General features: G+C 42.6%; 1 protein-coding gene across 7 annotated transcripts in view; it reads left to right on the top strand.

Annotated features, from left to right (window-relative positions):
* Positions 1-17,534, top strand: part of CACNA1D (calcium voltage-gated channel subunit alpha1 D) — a 360,797-nt gene that overhangs the window by 158,882 nt on the left and 184,381 nt on the right. For 6 of the 7 annotated variants that reach the window (XM_020970566.2, XM_078152054.1, XM_078152055.1 and 3 more), the window contains exons 4-7: positions 10,880-11,019; positions 13,473-13,615; positions 15,542-15,694; positions 16,436-16,632. In XM_020970566.2, the coding sequence (XP_020826225.1) occupies positions 10,880-11,019; positions 13,473-13,615; positions 15,542-15,694; positions 16,436-16,632 (633 nt within the window). Of the gene's footprint in view, positions 1-10,879; positions 11,020-13,472; positions 13,616-15,541; positions 15,695-16,435; positions 16,633-17,534 lie in introns of those variants that run through there. The other variant, XM_020970570.2, reaches the window with a different exon arrangement.

Genomic DNA, 17,534 nt, shown 5'->3' on the forward strand with positions numbered 1-17,534 from the left:
ATACATAATTAGATCAGTGTGGCTGATACTTTTGCTTATTTTTAAAGTTTTTGAGAAATAGATCATTGCGATTTTAAATGCACAGACATGCCAAAATTAAAGTACACAATGTAACCTTAGTGTCAGGGGCATCTTGTTCTGTGGCACAAAGAGCCTTAGTTTCAATGTTGCCCTTTTTTCCTCATTACTTGGCTCAGCCCCCACCCAGCTATCTGGGAGACTCTATCTGCCAGACAGCCTGGCACAGACTCCTATCTTGCAAGCGCACTGGCCGCAATAGAGCATGACAAGTTTCATTAGAAACCAAGAAAGGAAAAAGAACCCCCCCCCAGTAGATTAGAATGACTCCAAGCCCCAACAGTCCCAGTGAACATAGCCCAGAGTCACTCAGAATCCCAGTACTGAGAATGCTGGTCCAGCAGGGGCCTCTCTGGGAGAACTTTTACAAATTGGCTTGCACTGCCCCAGTCCTCAGTCTGCTACTCCCAGGAGCTGCCCTTTCTCCAGTGGCACAGTCTACTGCCCTTACATTGTTTTCAGTCTCTCAGTACCTCATTGGGAGCATATAGGGGCACAAAGAACACCAGGTTTGGAATCAGATGACCTGAGTTCCAATCCTCAAATACCGTGGGACCTTGGATAAATCACTTAACTTCCAGGGGCCTTGGTTTTCTTATCTGTAAAATAGGAGAACTAATTAAATGACCTCTATGGTCCCTTTCAGCTCTAAATATCTGATGGTGGTGCTCCTCAGAACAGGGCTCATCACTTGTGGCATTCTTGTGGAAGAAATATTACTGTCCCCATTTTACAGATGTGGAAGCTAGGGTTCAGAGAGGCAAAGAAACTCACCCACAGGTAACAGATGTCAGAAGCACAGCTGAAATGTGGCTCTCTCAACACAAGGCACTGTACAGCTCTGACTTCCCAAGGTTCCTGACTCACTATAGGAAGCACTGTCTTCCAGCTTCATTTCTCTTGGGTACTCTGAGTGCTCAACTCAGTGAATGGGATGGTTGAGAATGGCAGACTGGATCCTGATGTTTTGTCCCTCTCATCTCAAATCAGGCTCAGCTCCTGATTCTCCCCAGTCTCCATTTCCATCTCTGCCCTAGCATCCCTTCTTATGTCCTCAGCCTTTTCCTCTGGTAAGTTCCTCCCTAGAACCTCCATTTGAAGGATGCTCTGAATCTCAGGACTACTTTTCCACCTTGCCCCCACATGGGTACCTCCAGCACTTTTCAGCTCCCTTTTTGGTGTTCCTCCATTAGAATGTAATCTTCTTGAAGGTAGGGCATGGGATTTTGGTTTTTGTGTTTGCTTTTTTTTTTTTGCTTGTATTTTTCCCTTTTGTATTTTTATTAGCACAGTGTCTGTCACATAGTAAGAACTTAATACATAGCTTATCTAATCTAATACAGCAATGTTGTATTGCCATATCTGGATATTTGAGAGGCTCAGCCCTTTACAATTCTGGTTTTGAGCCTGGGCTGGCCACTGAATGTTTGGCCTGCTACTGCTTACTAATTTCATATGAAAGGCACATTTGTACCAGGTCAAACTGTCCAGGATCACATTTTAAAATGTTAATATAACCTCTGATTTTCAGTCAATCTCATTATAGTAAAAGTTAGTTTATCCAACATTTTGTCAACAGGAAATCTCCATTAACCATACTCTTCAAATCCACAGTGCAGTATTAATTAGTTTTCATTAAATAAATTAGTTCTTTACTAAAAGAACTGGCAAATATGATTGTTGAGCTGCTGTTAGGGAGGTGCCACAAGATCGGAGAAAAGATCAGAGAATTTAAAAACTTTACCCTCTTGACTTTTAAAAAAAAAAAACTGAGAGGAAAATGTTCTCAGTTTTCAAAAAAAAGTGAAGAGGGCAGAGTTTTTAAATTATAGGCCAGGGCCCTGATTTTTATTTGGCAAAACTATAGAATATAGCATTACAGAAATGGTTTATGAGCATTTAGAAAGTAAAGGATGCAGGGATCATTAATAGCCAAAATGACACACTAGACTAACCTTATTTCCTTTTTGGGAAGAAAACATTCACAGGATTGCCACAAGGGAAGGGGCAGATGAGGGGAATGCTTGAGATACTGGTTGCTTAGATTTTCACCCAGCACTTAACAAAACTTCTCCTGCTATTGTGGTGGATAAGATGAAGAGATGGGGACTAGATAACACAACCGGGTAAATTCAGAACTAATTAAATAACCAGTACCAGAGACTAGTCATTATGAGTCACTGTTGAGTTAGAGAGAGCTATATAGACTTAGAGCCGGAAGGCACCTTAGAGGTCATTGACTCTGACCCCCTTATTTTACAGATGGGGACCCTGAAGCCCAGGAATATTAAATGACTACCTGAAGGTCACACAGGTAGTAGGAATCTGAAGCAGGCTTAGATTCCAGGTCCTCTGACTCCAGACAGAGCTAGTGCTTTTTCTCTACCATATCATATAGAGGTCACATAGATAGAGTGCTGGATGTAGAGTCATGAAGACCTGAGTTCAAATCTAGCATCAGACATTTATTAGCTGTGTGACCTTGGGCAAGTTACTTAACCTTTTTCAATCAATCAGTTAGTCAATAAACATTAAGTGCCTTCTGTGTGCTAGGCACTGTGCTAAGTGCAGAGTATACAAAAAGTGGCAAGAGACAGTCCTTGTCCTTGAGGAGTTCACAATCTAATTGAGGAGACAACATGCAAACAAATATACAGAAAGCAAACTATGTGTGTGTGTGTGTATATATATGTGTGTGTGTGTGTGTGTGTGTGTGTAAATATATACATACATACATACATGAGATAATTAACAGAGGAAAGACAGAGGGATTAAGAGGGGTTGGGGAAAAGCTTCCTGTAGAAGATGGGATTTTAGTTGAGATTTAAAGGAAGCCAGGAGGTCAGTAGTCAGAGCAGAGGAGGGAGAACTTTCCAGGGTTGGGGGACAAACAGAGAAAATGGCTGAAGCTGGGAGACAAGAGTGCCTTGTTCATGGAACAGCCAGGAAGCCAGTGTCACTGGATGGAAGAGTAAATGTGGGAAGTAAGGTGTTAGAAGACTGGAAAGGTAGAAAGGGGCTAGGTCATGAAGGGCTTTGAATGCCAAACAAAGTATTTTGTATTTGTTCCTGTAAGCAATAGGAAGCCACTGGAGTTTACTGAGTGTGTTTGTGTGTGTGTGTGTGTGTGTATGTCCGGTGGGGGGGGTGGGGAATGTGATAAGACCTGCCTCATCTGTAAAACGGGAATAATAATAGCATCTATCTCCCTGGGTTGTTGTATGGATAAAATGAGATTTGTAAAGTGCTTAGCATGGTGAATAAATGCTCGTTCCCATCTCCTTTCTTTCTTCCCTGACAATTACCATGTACTCAAAAATAAAACCAATAGTGCATCTCTAACCTGAAAATGATTTGGATTTGAAAAGCTTGTTTTGGGTTAGTTTGTAATTTAGTATCACAGAATATGAATGGAATTCAAACACGATCTCCAAACCGAAGCTGAGCGTGAATCCTCCCTAACAGGTGGCTGTCCAGCTTATGAGTGAAGACTCTTAGTTATTTAACTAGTTATTTAATTGTTTTCAACCCCCAGTTATTTCACTACTTTCACTACTGCCCCAAGTGACCCATCCCACTTGGAGATAGTTCTCTCAGTTAGGAAGTTCTAACACTGAGCCCCACATAAAAGTCCATTGTGAAAGTGGTACTTAACCATCTCAGCCTGCAGAGGTGTGTCGATTTCAGGGCGGGGGATGGTGGAGGGATGCTCTGGGCCTGCGCTCTGGCTCCCCAAGCTGGGCTGCTTCAGAGCCTGGGGCAGGGGCATGCTGCGCATGACTGCCAGAGGCCAGCGTGGGTGGGGTGATGGGTGAGGAGAGGGGCAATGTTGTGCGCCTGCGCTCTAGCCCGTGAGCTGGGTTGGCTAGTGGCCTTGGGCAGGAGCACGCTGCATATGGCTGCCCTGAAGCTAGCTATGCACATGCGCTCTAGCCTGTGATGGTGCCGTGACTGACGGCCTGCAGAGGCTCTGCGCGCTTGCGCATCAGCCTTGAGCCTTAATGCACGCGCTGCGCTTGCTTCCGGTCCTGGGCTTTACTTCCGGCAGATGGCTGCCCACTTCAGTTGGACGACGCCTGAGGAGAGGTTAGGGCGCGGGCCTGACCTCAAACCTGGGAAGAGACAGCGGCTGAGCTCCTGGGGCATCCCGTGGGCTGGAGGCCAGGCCTTGGGGGGTCCTCCCCCCAGGAGGTGCAGCCACTCCCTCCAGCGAAAGGCCTCCTTCCTCTCGGGGCGACTGGAGTTTGGGGCGGATGCATTGGAATTTCTCCCCCGGTGCCACTGCCTCCCCTCCCCCATTAGCTCCTAAGGAACATAATCAGTTGAGGTAAGGGTCGCAATGAAGCAGCCCCAAAACATTTTTTTTTTAATTGGGAAGGCTATAAGCCCCCTGTGGCAAGAACTGGAGGCTTCTCATGGGCCTGGAGCAGGCATGGCCCTCTAGGGCCTCGGGTGTGGCCGAATCCAGGCTTCACAGAACAAACCCACTTCATAAGCGGGTTCGGTCTGTCAAATTGGGCCGCGCCTGAGGACCTGGAAGGCCCGGTGCGGTCTCAACCCTGCAGAGCGACGGAAGTTAGAGCAACCCCCAAGAACGAAGTGGGTGACTCTGAGTGTGAAGCCAAGTCCCCAGTCAGCAGCAGGCGCCCTTCCCCCAAAGAGGTTGGCCAGGAAGAGGCGCCACGTGACTCCAGGGTGTCTGGGCTTGTGGAGGCTTGCCCCACTCTGACGCCCCCAAAAGGCTCTAGCTTGTCTTTGACCCAACAAACACCCATCAGTCGCTTACTTGTTTCGGGCTCTGTGCTAGGTGCTGGGTTCTCCTGCCTAAGAGGAACTTATGTACTAATCGGGGGAGGGGGGGAACCATGTTTATAGATTCGTAGATACCTGCAGGATTAATATAAATCGATTTGCTGCCACCTGCGTCGTCTTTCTGCCTCATCCTCCACTTCTCATGCTTTTTCAGTGGCTGTCCCTGTCCTTGGAATTCTCCTTCACTTGGCATTCTCCACTTCCTGCCTTCCCTGGCTTTCTTTTCAAGGCCCAGCTCAATTCCCAGCCTTCTAAAAGAAGCCTTTCCTGATCTCCCTTAATGCTAGTATATTCCCTCTGTTGACTATCTCCAACTTATCATGTATGTAATTTGTTTGCATGTTGTCTCCCCTATTAACAATATAAGAGCAGAGGCTGTGTGGGCCCCCCCCTTCTTTGTATCCTCAGTGCTTACTTAGCACAGTGCCTGGCGCATAGTAAACGCTTAATAAATGTTTACTGACCGAGAGGAATGCTCACCCCATGGGGTTCAGACATCCCTCTAGGCATCTGTCTTTGCAGAGAGAGACAGAGGAATTGTCATGTACAGGGATCAGCAAGTCAGCCTGCTTGGCCAGAATACAGTGTACGTGGTGGAGAGTAATGGGAAATTAGCCTGGAAACATCTTGAAAATGGAGAAATGCCATCAAGCAGAATTGAGGCTTTCTTTTAGCAGATTGCTGTTGTAGTAACTTTTACCTTTTGGAGGGGACAGGTTTTGACTGATCATTAGGAAATTTCCTTGTGATTAGAGATGTCCAAGAGTAGAAGAGGCTGCTTGTAAGGTAGTAATGATTTTCAAGTCTGGACAATCCCTTGTTAGTGATGTTACAGAGGGAGTTGCTAATTGGGTCTAGTTTGGTCTCTGACATTACTGCTTTGAGTTGCCGGCATTTTTTGAGGCTCCTGGGCCCAATTTTTTTTATGCTCTCTCTTGGTGATGTCATCTACTCCTATGGGATCACTTATTATCTTTGAACAGCTGACTCACAAATCTACATATCCAGCCACCATCTTTCTTTTGCTCTAGTCTTACATTCTCACTTGCCTGCTGGACATCTCCACCTAGGGGAGATCGCGCAGTCATCTAAAATCCAAGTAATAACTGTGACTAATGTGGAAATATTTTTGCATGATAGCACATGTATAGGCTATATCAAACTGCCTACCATTTTGAGGAGAAGGGAAGGGAAGGAGAGAGGGAGAAAAAATTGGAGCTCAAAATGTTATAAAAATGAGGAAATTTCTTGCCGTGTAACTGGAGGGGGGAATAAAATACTATTAGAAAATAAAATGCAAGTAATGAAGGTGACCCAATATCTTCTCTCCCCAACTCACCCTCCTTTTCTGTTTGTGTTAGAGGTGGGAATGGAGCCCAGGTCCTCCAGTTCCAATGTCAGTGTTTCTTCTGCCATACTATGTGGGACGTGAACGTTGATTGCTTTATGATTAGACTCAATCTCTGATTTCCTAGGCCAGACCTCGCTCCCCCAGTTAACCTCTTTTTTTTTGGAGGCAATTGGAGTTAAGTGATTTGACCAGGGTCATGCAGCTAGTGAGTATCATGTGTCTGAGGTCAGATTTGAACCCAGGTCCTCCTGACTCCAAGGCCAGTGCTCTATCTGCTGTGCTACCTAGCTGCCCCCTATTAACCTCTTTTAAACTTAACCCCTAAACCCCAATACTTTTTGCTCCTATCTCACCCCCATTATAATACAACCTCCTTGAAGTTAGAGATAGTCTCACTTTTATATTTTTATCAACAGAAATACTGCATGGGTGCTTAATAAATGCTTTTTCATTTATTCATTCATGTAGCCCATCCTAGAGTGATTTCAAATTACTCCCCTTCACGTATTCTATGTTCCAGCTAGGTAGACCTACTTGCTGTTCCATGTAGAGAACATTCCACCTTCCTCTTCTATCTTTTTCTACGGATTGTCCCCCATGCTTAGAGTATTCAGCCTTTAAACCTCTACTCCGGGGGTTCTTAATCTTTTTTTTTCCCATGGACCCTTTGACAGTCATTCTGGTGAAGCCTGTGGACCCCTTCTCAGAATAATGTTTTTAAATGTTCAAAATAAAATGCACAGAATTATAAAGGAACCTAACTCTCTTAAAATGCAGTTATCAAAATACAGAATAACCCAAAATATCAAGTTCATGGATCCCAGATTAAGAATCCCTGCTCTATCCTTTGGAATTCTTAGCTTGTTTTGAGACTCAGCTGAAACAGCATCACCTATACAAGAAGTCTTCCCTGATTTCTTCTAGCTGTTAAGTAATCTGTACCTGTCTTTCACACTAACTTAATTTGTATTTATTTCATATACTTTGTTTCTTGCGCTGCTATAGTAAAAAAACAAAACAAAACAAATTTCCTTACTAAGTTACCAGCCTACTGGTGATGGGCCTCTCCCTGTTTAGTTGGGCTGGCCCTCAGAGGGTAGACTTCATCTGTTGCTGGGGCAATACTTGAAGCCTTTCCAGCATGGGGGAATCTACCAAAACTTATCCTCAGCTCTTGTAACCTGGTTACCTCTATACCACAATGAGGCCTTAGAGGAAGACTGTGGAAGCCTTTCTCTTTTTCTAGCCTCCTGCCTGTGGCACGATAAGGTTTGCATGCAATACATGCAATGCAGCAGTCTCTGAAGAATGAAGAAAATCAATGCTGCACAAAGGGAAATGGAGAAGCATATGGTGACATAGTCAACAGGAACTATGAGACAATAGGGATAGATGTACAAATCCTGCCAAAACTCTGCAAAGAAAAATCAGTATATAGTGCTGAAGATTTACCATTATATTAAAAAGCACAAAAAGTAACATTTAAAAATTGTATCTTCTCTGGTGGTTACAGTTGCCAAAGTATAATTTCTATACTCTCGCTCTCTGTGTGTAAACCTGTATATGTAATTGAATTGAGGGCTAGATAAATAGCTGGTATATGAGTCCTTTTGCCCTTTCCTTTCTAAAGTAAGCTGTGAACGTTTTTGATGGGTGCACTTCATCTAAATGGTTTCCATTCCTTTTATTTTCTGATCAGGTTGATACATTTTTAAAAATATTAGTACTTGCAGCTCTACCTGCAAAATAGCTCTTGCATTCAGACCTTCCTTTCTATTTCTGCTACCCTCATGACTTCTTATGGACATACTAATCTCCCACCCTGGTTTTAATGCTTCTTCTTTCTTTCTTCTTTTAATTCATGTCACATGTCATGGACAGATCAGTTTCCCGTATACATAAGTCCGCTCATGTCACCACCTTGTGACATCAAAAAAAAATTGGTGATTCTTCATCATTTGCCAAATAAAATCCTAACTCTTCATCTGGCCATTTAATGTTCTCCACAATTCGGTTTCATATGACCTTTTCAGACTTCTTCATACTGTTCCTTTTTACATTCTTTAGGTATACTGTCTGGAATATTTTGTATTCCGAACTTCTGCTTTCCCACATTCATGCTTTTGTTCTTACCTACCTCTCCTCTATGCTTGAAATATACTTCTTTGCTGTCTTTCCCTACCCATCTGTAAAAATGCTATCCATCTTTTAAAGTTTAATTCAAATGCCACCGCTACCTCAAAGCTCTCCTATAAACCCTTTTCTTCCTTCCCCAGACACAGTTCAGAGTTTCTTCTTTGAACTCTCATAGCACTTTGTTTATATTTCTCATATGGACTTACCACATTCTGTCTTATATTTGTATGTTTGCCTGTCTTATCTCCTCTGTCAGAGGTTAAGTTCCTTGCAGGAAGTGACTAGCCTTCTGTATCTTTGTACCCCCCATTTCCTAGTGCCCCATGTAGCATACACTCAGTTAATGTCTGTTAAATTCAACTGAATTGGAGTCAGTTTAATAATGTGAAATATTGAGGTGACTGAGTGTCTGGAAGGAGAGACAGAAAGAAGTATCCCAGGGAGAAATGAAGACAAGCTTTCCTAGGTCAGGGATAGGCGCTGTACGAGCCCTGCCAAAACTCTGCAAAGAAGAGTCTCTGCTGAATTCTGACTGTGATTTAAGGAACTTCCTTCTAGTAGAAGACTCTTGCACAACTCATACCCCCTTTATCAGTGTTAGATGACTCTGTGACAGCAAACTTCTTAGCTTGGTATGTAAAGCCCTTTGTAATCAGGTTTCTGCCTGCTTTTCCAGACTCATTTAACATTGCTGCCCTTCACATACTTTCCATTTCAACCAACTGGGCAAGCCGTCTCCCATCTTGGTGCCTTTGCATAGACTGTCCCTTATGCCTAAAGTCCATTCCTTCTTAATGGCTGCCTCTTATGTAACCTAGGGTTGGCCTCTCTTTTTTCCAGTCTTGGAGGGGCAGTTTCCTCCAAACATTGCTGCTCTAGGGCATGGCTGGCTCAGAACAAAAACCCTCTTTCCTGATTACTTTTTGTTGTTGTCGTTTTTTAGGCAATTGGGTTTAAATGCCCAGGGTCACACAGCTAGTAAGTGTCAAGTATTTGGTCTAAGGCTGGATTTGAACTCAGGTCCTCCTGACTTCAGGGTTGGTACTCTATCCACTGCGCCACCTAGCTGCCCCTCCTGATTACTTTTAAGGGGGGGAAGTTATTTCAAAGTTATGCCCATCAGATTGGTACCTTCTTGCCAAATTCTGGTTACATAAAAAAATCATCACAAATAGTGAATACCAAGACAATTTATTTATTCACGCATTTAGTCAGCAAAAATCAGAATCCTATAGACTCAAACATATTAGAAGATGCACTAGTAAATTTGCTCTTTAAACAGCAGTGAGGTCTTGCCCCTAAAAAGAGAGGCATTGATCTCACCTAAGGGAAATTCTCTGAAGTCTGTAAGGATGCATGCCGGAAATCTGGGACACGTTGGGCACCCAGCTACGTGTCTGTGGCTTCCAAAGTCTTTCTCTTTTTTCCCCCACATGCCTGGAGTTGAACCTAGACAGAGTCTAGGATGACATATGTCTTTTCTCAAAGAAGAAAAGAAAAGGTCTTCTCAGAGCTCCCAACATGTCCTCGTGCAGCAGTGATTGTGTCAGCATCTCTCTGCCAAGTAGGGCAGTCTCCTGTAGAATGCCCCAGCTCAGCTAGAAGCCCAAGTTTCCCTTAGTAGCCTTGACTTCCTTCAGGGCTCTCCTCATCTCCTAGTCATTAGTGCTCTTTTTCTGTCATCACATTGCATTGGATTTACCTGATCGTGCCAGATCTTTCTAGTAGAATGTGAGTGTCTGGAGGGTGAGGACTAACTATCACCAGTACAATGCTGGCACAGGGTACATTCTTCAGAATGGAAGAAAGTGTATAAGTGGCATGGAGGGTTGTAGGCTTCTCAGGGCTGCTGGTGGGAAGGCTCATTGTGGCCTTTCCCTTAGTCAGTGTAATTTAACCCTTCTGGTAAAGGAAACGGAGGCTGCCTGCCACAGTGGAGAAAATGTTAGCTTTGGAGACAGTGGACCTGAATTCAAGTCCTGGCTCAGCTGCTTACTCCCTGTGTGATCTTGGACAAGTCATTTGACCTTCAAGGGCCTCCCACTTTTGTTATCTGTTTAAAAAGATGAAAGGATTGTCCTGGATGGCCTCTGAGGTCCTTTCCAACTCCAAATCTATTATACTATGATCTTATTTTTTCTAAAGGACATTATTACAAAACATGGCTCTGGAATTTATTTACCCCTGTGCTTTTCTGTACTCAAATTGAAAGAAGAAACATTTCCATCTTTATAATATAAATATGTGAAAACCCAGGGAAGCCCATTCTGTCCCAGACAGACCCTTTCATGATAAACTTATCAGTATAGATGGCTTAAGTGCATTTAGATCATTTGGAATTGAATGTGTTTGCTACTCAGTTGCTCAAAATAAAAGCAATATTTGTGGTCTAAGTAAAAATCCCTTCTTGGCACACAAAGGTGGGGGGTACTTGTTAAGTGGCTTATGTTGATAATTATTTCACCTCTCTCCCTCTTCTTCTCTCTTCCTATTCCCCAACAGGAAAAAGTAGAATATGCCTTCCTGATCATTTTTACAGTTGAAACATTTTTGAAGATTATAGCCTATGGATTATTGTTACACCCTAATGCTTATGTTAGGAATGGATGGAATTTGCTGGATTTTGTAATAGTAATAGTAGGGTAAGTCATTTATGTTTGGGGAACTGTATGGAAAAGAGGAATTGGTGTCAAATTTTTTAAAATTGTTTTGTTTTGTTTTTGTTTGTTTTTAGGTGGGCTTTTGTGGGGAGGTGGAATGGAAATAGATGTTGAATTATTTTCCCAGATTTGTGTTAGGGGCCTGACTTGAGATGAGTTAAAAAAAAATAGCAGGCCTGTTAGCCTCTTAGTGGGAACATGTTTGAAATTCGATATCATTTTAATGAGTCCCCCAATGAGTGCTCTGTGAAGGAAATCCTTATCCAAGGTTTAATCTGGCTGTGAATCTCCAATATGCTGGCCTTGCTGGGGACTGGGCTGTAATGAGGACGGTTCCTAATACTTATCTTTCTATTTAATAAAAAGAAAAAAAATATCTTCCAACTGGTGTGATACTCTACTACTTTACCATCACTTCACTTAGTCTATAAATTGTTTTCTCCTATCTTATGGGGGACTTGGACATACATTAAATAACAACAAAGAATGCTTAAATAATGTGAAATGTCTGGCTTTAGATGAAATAAGCCAGAAAATGCAGAAAGGCAGGTATGCTCTACATAGCATCAAATGGCAGTGAAAGGAAGGTCCAAGTTAAGAGAGGCCTACAGGTCTTCAGTTCAGTTATTAGTTTGTGCCACTCTGACAAGCAATGTAGTCTCTATCAGAGCAGGAAATTGAAGCCCTGAGGCCACTTTCTTAGACAATACCTTTCTCTTCTTTGTGCTTTCATGGGCCTAATAATTAAGCTTTACCACCAAAGCTGCCTCCGTCAGTTGTGTCTGCCAGGATGCACAGGGGTCCTTGACCATTACTGGGTCTAGATGTAGATCACGTGGTATTGTTATCTCCCAGAGATTTACAGTGGGCTAATGATGTGTAACCAAGCTTCCTTTAAGTCCTGATGACCTTATTCCATATGAGGAGACTCATGCATTACAACAATCAGTTTTGCAGTCAGATATGAGATACTAGCAGGACTAATTAATGACCATCTTCACACATGTGTGTGCAAACACAGACACACACGTACTTTTTTCAGAGGCTTTCACTGCCTTCTCTTTCCAGCAGGTTAAGATTGGACTCTCAGAGAGCCACGATTGCATAGGCCCGGCAGTGGTGAACAGATGCCCTCTTGAGGTTGTTAGGCAGATGGACAAGAGAAAGTTTTTTGTCAAAGGGCTTCATGTCCATGTGGGCAAATAGGATATTACTATGAAGAAGTGAAAATCACCATAAAACATCCCAGGAAGAAACTGTCTTCCTCATTTTCTTCCAAGTGTAGATTTGGAAGTCCCCAAGTTGGTTAGGGCAGATGGTCTATGGCACTCTACACAAAGGATGGAGATCTGGATTCTCTTACTACATATCCAGTTTTGCTGTGTTCACTCTTTCCTTAGACTTCCATTAGGCAGCTAGAAAATGGAAATAATACTCATTTATACTAGTGTTTTACTCTATTAAAGTGCTTAATTTTCAAAATGCCCATTCATTTTATTGTTATAACCACCAGGGAAATAGGACAGTTGTTAATATTCCCATTTTATAGTTGAGTTAATTAAGGTTTGGAGAAGCTAATTGACTTGACCAGAGTTCCATGGTTATTACTCAATGAAGCCATGACTAGAACTAGCTTTCATGACTTCTGCTGCAGTGCTTTTTCTACCAAACCATGATGAGTAACTCCATTCCCTCACTCTCCTTCACCCTCCTGGCCTTGTATGTCATGATGAAATTAGGCTCACCCTGTTTATATAGTCCAGCAAGTAAGCTCGTAAGATGAAGAATCTAGCATGCCAGTGTCTCATATTAATTAAACAACCAAAAATATACTTGAATTATGGAAAACTTCCAAGAGACATTGAATTCCTTGGGGCCACTAAGTTCCTGTCCAGATATCTCAGATGAACACCTTGTGATGTGAAAAAAAATTGCCATTCCCTAACATAAGATCCTCAAGATCATTCTTGGAGAAATTGGATGATTACTGTTGGTAGTTGTACTGAGTCTTCTAGAAATGAGGTGAGTCACATCAGCTCTCAGGGCCTTGGTTTCCTCTGCTCTGACATGCAGAGGTTGAATTAGGTGAACCTTCAGGTCTCTTTCAGCTTGGCATTCCTGTGGTTCTTTGATGAAGTGCTGTTGTGGCTTTAGATGGGGAAGCACAGAAATGAAGATGGATCCTGGAAAATGGGCAGGGGGATTCATACTTGGTTCTCCTTGTTTTAGAGGTGAAAGCAGTTTTTAATGGAGTATCACAGCACACAGATCTCCCCAGACCCTTTTGTATATACTCTTATAAATATTCCTTACATCTACCTTTATTTAAATTACAGTCTTGTGGAATTAGCCCTTGTCTGAAAATAACTGTGGTCGTTGTGTTTTACCTCCTCAGGTAATATAATTTAATGTTTCTCTCTCTCCTCTTCTTTCAGATTGTTTAGTGTAATTTTGGAACAATTAACCAAAGAAACAGAAGGAGGTAACCACTCTAGTGGCAAATCAGGTGGTTTTGATGTCAAAGCCCTTCGCGCCTTTCGAGTGTTGAGACCACTTCGGCTAGTATCGGGTGTGCCCAGTAGGTTCTCTTGCTTTTCTAGATCCTAGAATTGGCGGTTGGTGGGGCTGTTCAGGTCAGGTTTCAAATTTGTCAGTCATGATTTGGAATAGAAAGTACCAAGAAGGATGACTGGCTCTTCCAAAAAGTAGTTATGTGAATGAGGAGCTGTTTTAGGGGCTCCACATCTTGTAAACCAATCCAGTTTCAGTTCAGCCTTAGGGAAGGAGTGGGAGGACATTCTCTTTGAAAGCAACTGAGAGTGTGCCCAGCCTTGTTCTCAGGAAGTACCTTTGAATTCTCAGTTGTTTGTTACACTTTTATGGTATAATATCCTGCTAGAACCTCAGATTCAAGATACCAAAAACCCAGCTCATCATCTTTCCACCAAAGGGCTGCTTCCCCCTTCAGCTTCTCCTCTTGACCACCTTTTTCCTGTTAATGATACTACCATCTTTTCACTTGCATGTGAAATCTGATTCTTCCCTGTCCTTTATTCCTAATAACCTCTCAGCTTCCAAGTCTTATTGATTCTTCCTTCATAATATCTTCTCTATCCTTCTCTTTCTTTCCATTTCTACAGTTACCACATTAGTTCAGGTTCTTACCTCTTACCCGGACTATTGTAATAACCTCCTAGTTGCCCCCAGATTTAATATTTCTAGTTCTTCCTCAATCCTACAGGAACAGATTAACCTTCCAAAACCACAGATCTGATCATGATCTGTTCCTGCTCAAAGCCTTCAATTGTTCACTGCTTCTTGGAATGCCTCACTCCGTGTCTATGTTATCTAATTTGTGAAATTGTTCTCGATTCCCCTCCACCCTCCAGCCCTGCCCAGAAATGGTGTGTAAAGGGTGCTGTGCTACACAAAATTGGAGAGTCAAGATGAAGGTTGGTTTTAGGAGTGGGAAGATGATGCAGCTTCATTTTAGACATTTTTGAGATGCCTGTGGTTCAGACAGCCAGAGATGTCCAGCCAGTGATGGGGACTGTAGCTCAGCCTATCTAGCTGGATCAATAGATCTGGATGTTATTTACATAGAGATAATAATTGAACCTAACAAAATTAACTGTGATAATAATGATAATTATATGTATGTCCTTTTAAAGTTTACAAAGTGTTCTACACACATGTACTCTTTTGAGCCTCCCAACAAGTCTGTGAAGTAGGTAATGTAGGTGGTATTGCCTCCATTTTACACATGAGAAAGCTGAGGCTGAGGGAGGTGCGCTCACTTACCCATGGTTGCCTCGTAAACATCCTATACCACATAGCATACTGAGGATGGAAGAAGGCCCCAAGTCTTGGGAGTGCCCATAATTAGGGGACTAGAATGTGAATGTTGGCCCAGCAAAGGAGACTGATAAGGATGAAAACCAGGGGAGAGCCTTGAAGGCTGGAGCAGGAGGCAGGAATTGATAGTAGTCAGTTGTGCATCAATGCTGCAAAGAGGATGAAGACTGAGAATCGGCCATCAGATTCAGTACAGCTGGGAGAAGCAGGTTCAGTTGGATGGTGTGTTAGGAAGCCAAACTGCACAAAATCTCCATCTCTGTTTATTTGCTTATAAAATACAAGGATTGGGTAAGATTTATAACCCCGACTTAGATATTTAAATTTCTGTCTTTATAGATATTTACATTTAATGAAATAGATCATATCTTTATATATATGTATATATAAATTTTGACCTGTAAGTTAGCTTAAATATATATGTGTGTGTATATATATATGTGTGTGTGTGTGTATGTGTGTGTGTGTGTTATATATTTCATCACGTATTAACTTCTACGTATTGTCATCATCAATGGATAAAGAGCCTATTTTCTCTGGTTTTTATGATGATGACATTATGATTAAGGGTGAAACACCCTCTGGAGAACATTGTTGTTGGAGTCTCTTCTCAACCCATAAGCAGTATATTTTTCTCTTTCTTTCCTAGGTTTACAAGTTGTCCTGAATTCCATTATAAAAGCCATGGTTCCCCTCCTCCATATTGCCCTTTTGGTATTATTTGTAATCATAATCTATGCTATTATAGGATTGGAACTTTTTATTGGGAAAATGCACAAATCTTGTTTTTTCACTGACACAGGTAAGTAATGAAAATGGCAACTATTCTATTAAAAATATTCTGGCACTCTCATCTGGTTGAGAAAACTTTAGTTGTTTTGGAGGATGAGAATAAGATGGGACCAAAGCAGTCAGCCAGTTGAACACACTTCTTGTGAGCTCATTATTAGTTTCAGCTAACGAAAATATGTGGCTTATTGTATTGCTCTTCTGTGACTGTGAGCTGGTAGTGACCCTTTTTCGTGATCCCCTTTTGTGAGTGTGCCTCACAACACTTCCATATTCAGATTCAGCCACTGCCTCCGGCTTCTGACATCAGGAGGGTGAAGTCTATCCCCCAGTTATGGCTCACTGATCCTGCCATCAGTTCCTTTGGATTAAGGCATGCCTCTTTTAAACTGGAGGTGAATTATCTGTGAAGAATAACATTAAATGATTATAAACAGCTTAGATTAGTTGATCAGATCAGCTACTGTTGAACAGGATCTTGGGAGGACTAGGACTCAGAACAGGTAAGTTTGGATGATGGGAACCCAGTCTGGGAATTGCTTGGGTGGTTATGATGGGGTGGTGTGAAGCACTGAATGACGGTAAAGGGGAGGTGACAAAAACTCCTTCCCCTGCCTCTCTAAGACATGCCTCCTTTGAGATTTCATTCAGAGCCTGCCAAAGGGATTCAGGAATTGCCTTTGCTGTCTGCTGCTGCATTGCACTGTTTTCACCCTGTGTCCAGGATGGTGATGCCCTTTGGGTTTGTTTGCAGATATTTTAGCTGAAGACGACCCAGCACCTTGTGCGTTCTCAGGGAATGGGCGCCAGTGCACCGCCAATGGCACGGAGTGTAGAAGTGGATGGGTTGGACCAAATGGAGGCATAACCAACTTTGATAATTTTGCCTTTGCAATGCTTACTGTTTTCCAATGTATCACTATGGAAGGCTGGACAGATGTCTTGTACTGGGTAAGTAGCTGGGTAATTTGTTGCTTGACTTTGCTTGGATGATTTCTAATTTGTTAGCATGTCACATAAAGTATGTTGGAGAGATTGATGGAAAAGGGGCTCTAGGAGAAGTATGAGTAGGAAGAAGAATGGATGCTCTTCATTGCTCATGCCATGAGATTCTTGGTTTTAGGTAATGAAGTAATGTCTACTACTCAGAGTTAAATTTTGAGGTCTGCAGGCCTCTGGATGCTCCTTTCAAATTCTCTGAACCAAAGTGTTTGCAGGGAAATACCTGTTCAGGCTATTCCTTAATGAGCAGGTGTGCCAACTGGCCCTTCTCTTCCCTGGCTGTGCTACCACTTGGGGCCCACAGTTGGGGCTTGTGGCCTTCTCCCTCCCTCTTCTCCTGGTACTGCAGAGGGCTGCTAAGGCTGACCTACTGCAGCTGCCTAGAGCTTGTGGTGGGGAGAAGCATTCTTTGTCCTTCCTTTCTTTAGAGCAGTTCTCCAGACTCTCTCAATGGGACAGAACTAAAACAGGGGAAAAGGAGAGCCTCCTTCCTTTCTCCTTTTCCATTAGTTTCTTTTTGTACTCCAGATCTGGTATCTCATTACATTTCCCTTTTGCATCTTGAGATTGCTGTCACTTAGTTCAGCATAGTCTCAGTTCTCCCCCTTCTCTCAGAAGCTACAAAACCTTTGGCAAGGAAGTGTGGCCTCCGAGTTTGCTACAAGGCCTGCTAACTCATGTAAGCTGTGAGATTTGGATGGCTTTGGAGACTTTCTCACTCTTGCTCTTAGTTGGGCCAGCTATGTTTGCCCAGCTTTACATGTCAGTTTTATTATCACCACCACTGCCTCTACTACCATCTGCATCATTAGTAATAGTAAAGAAAACACAGTGGCATTTCACCTTTTCCA

Source organism: Phascolarctos cinereus, unplaced genomic scaffold (genome assembly GCF_003287225.1).
Source record: "Phascolarctos cinereus isolate Bilbo 61053 unplaced genomic scaffold, phaCin_HiC Scaffold_4;HRSCAF=312, whole genome shotgun sequence".
Taxonomy (NCBI): domain Eukaryota; kingdom Metazoa; phylum Chordata; class Mammalia; order Diprotodontia; family Phascolarctidae; genus Phascolarctos; species Phascolarctos cinereus.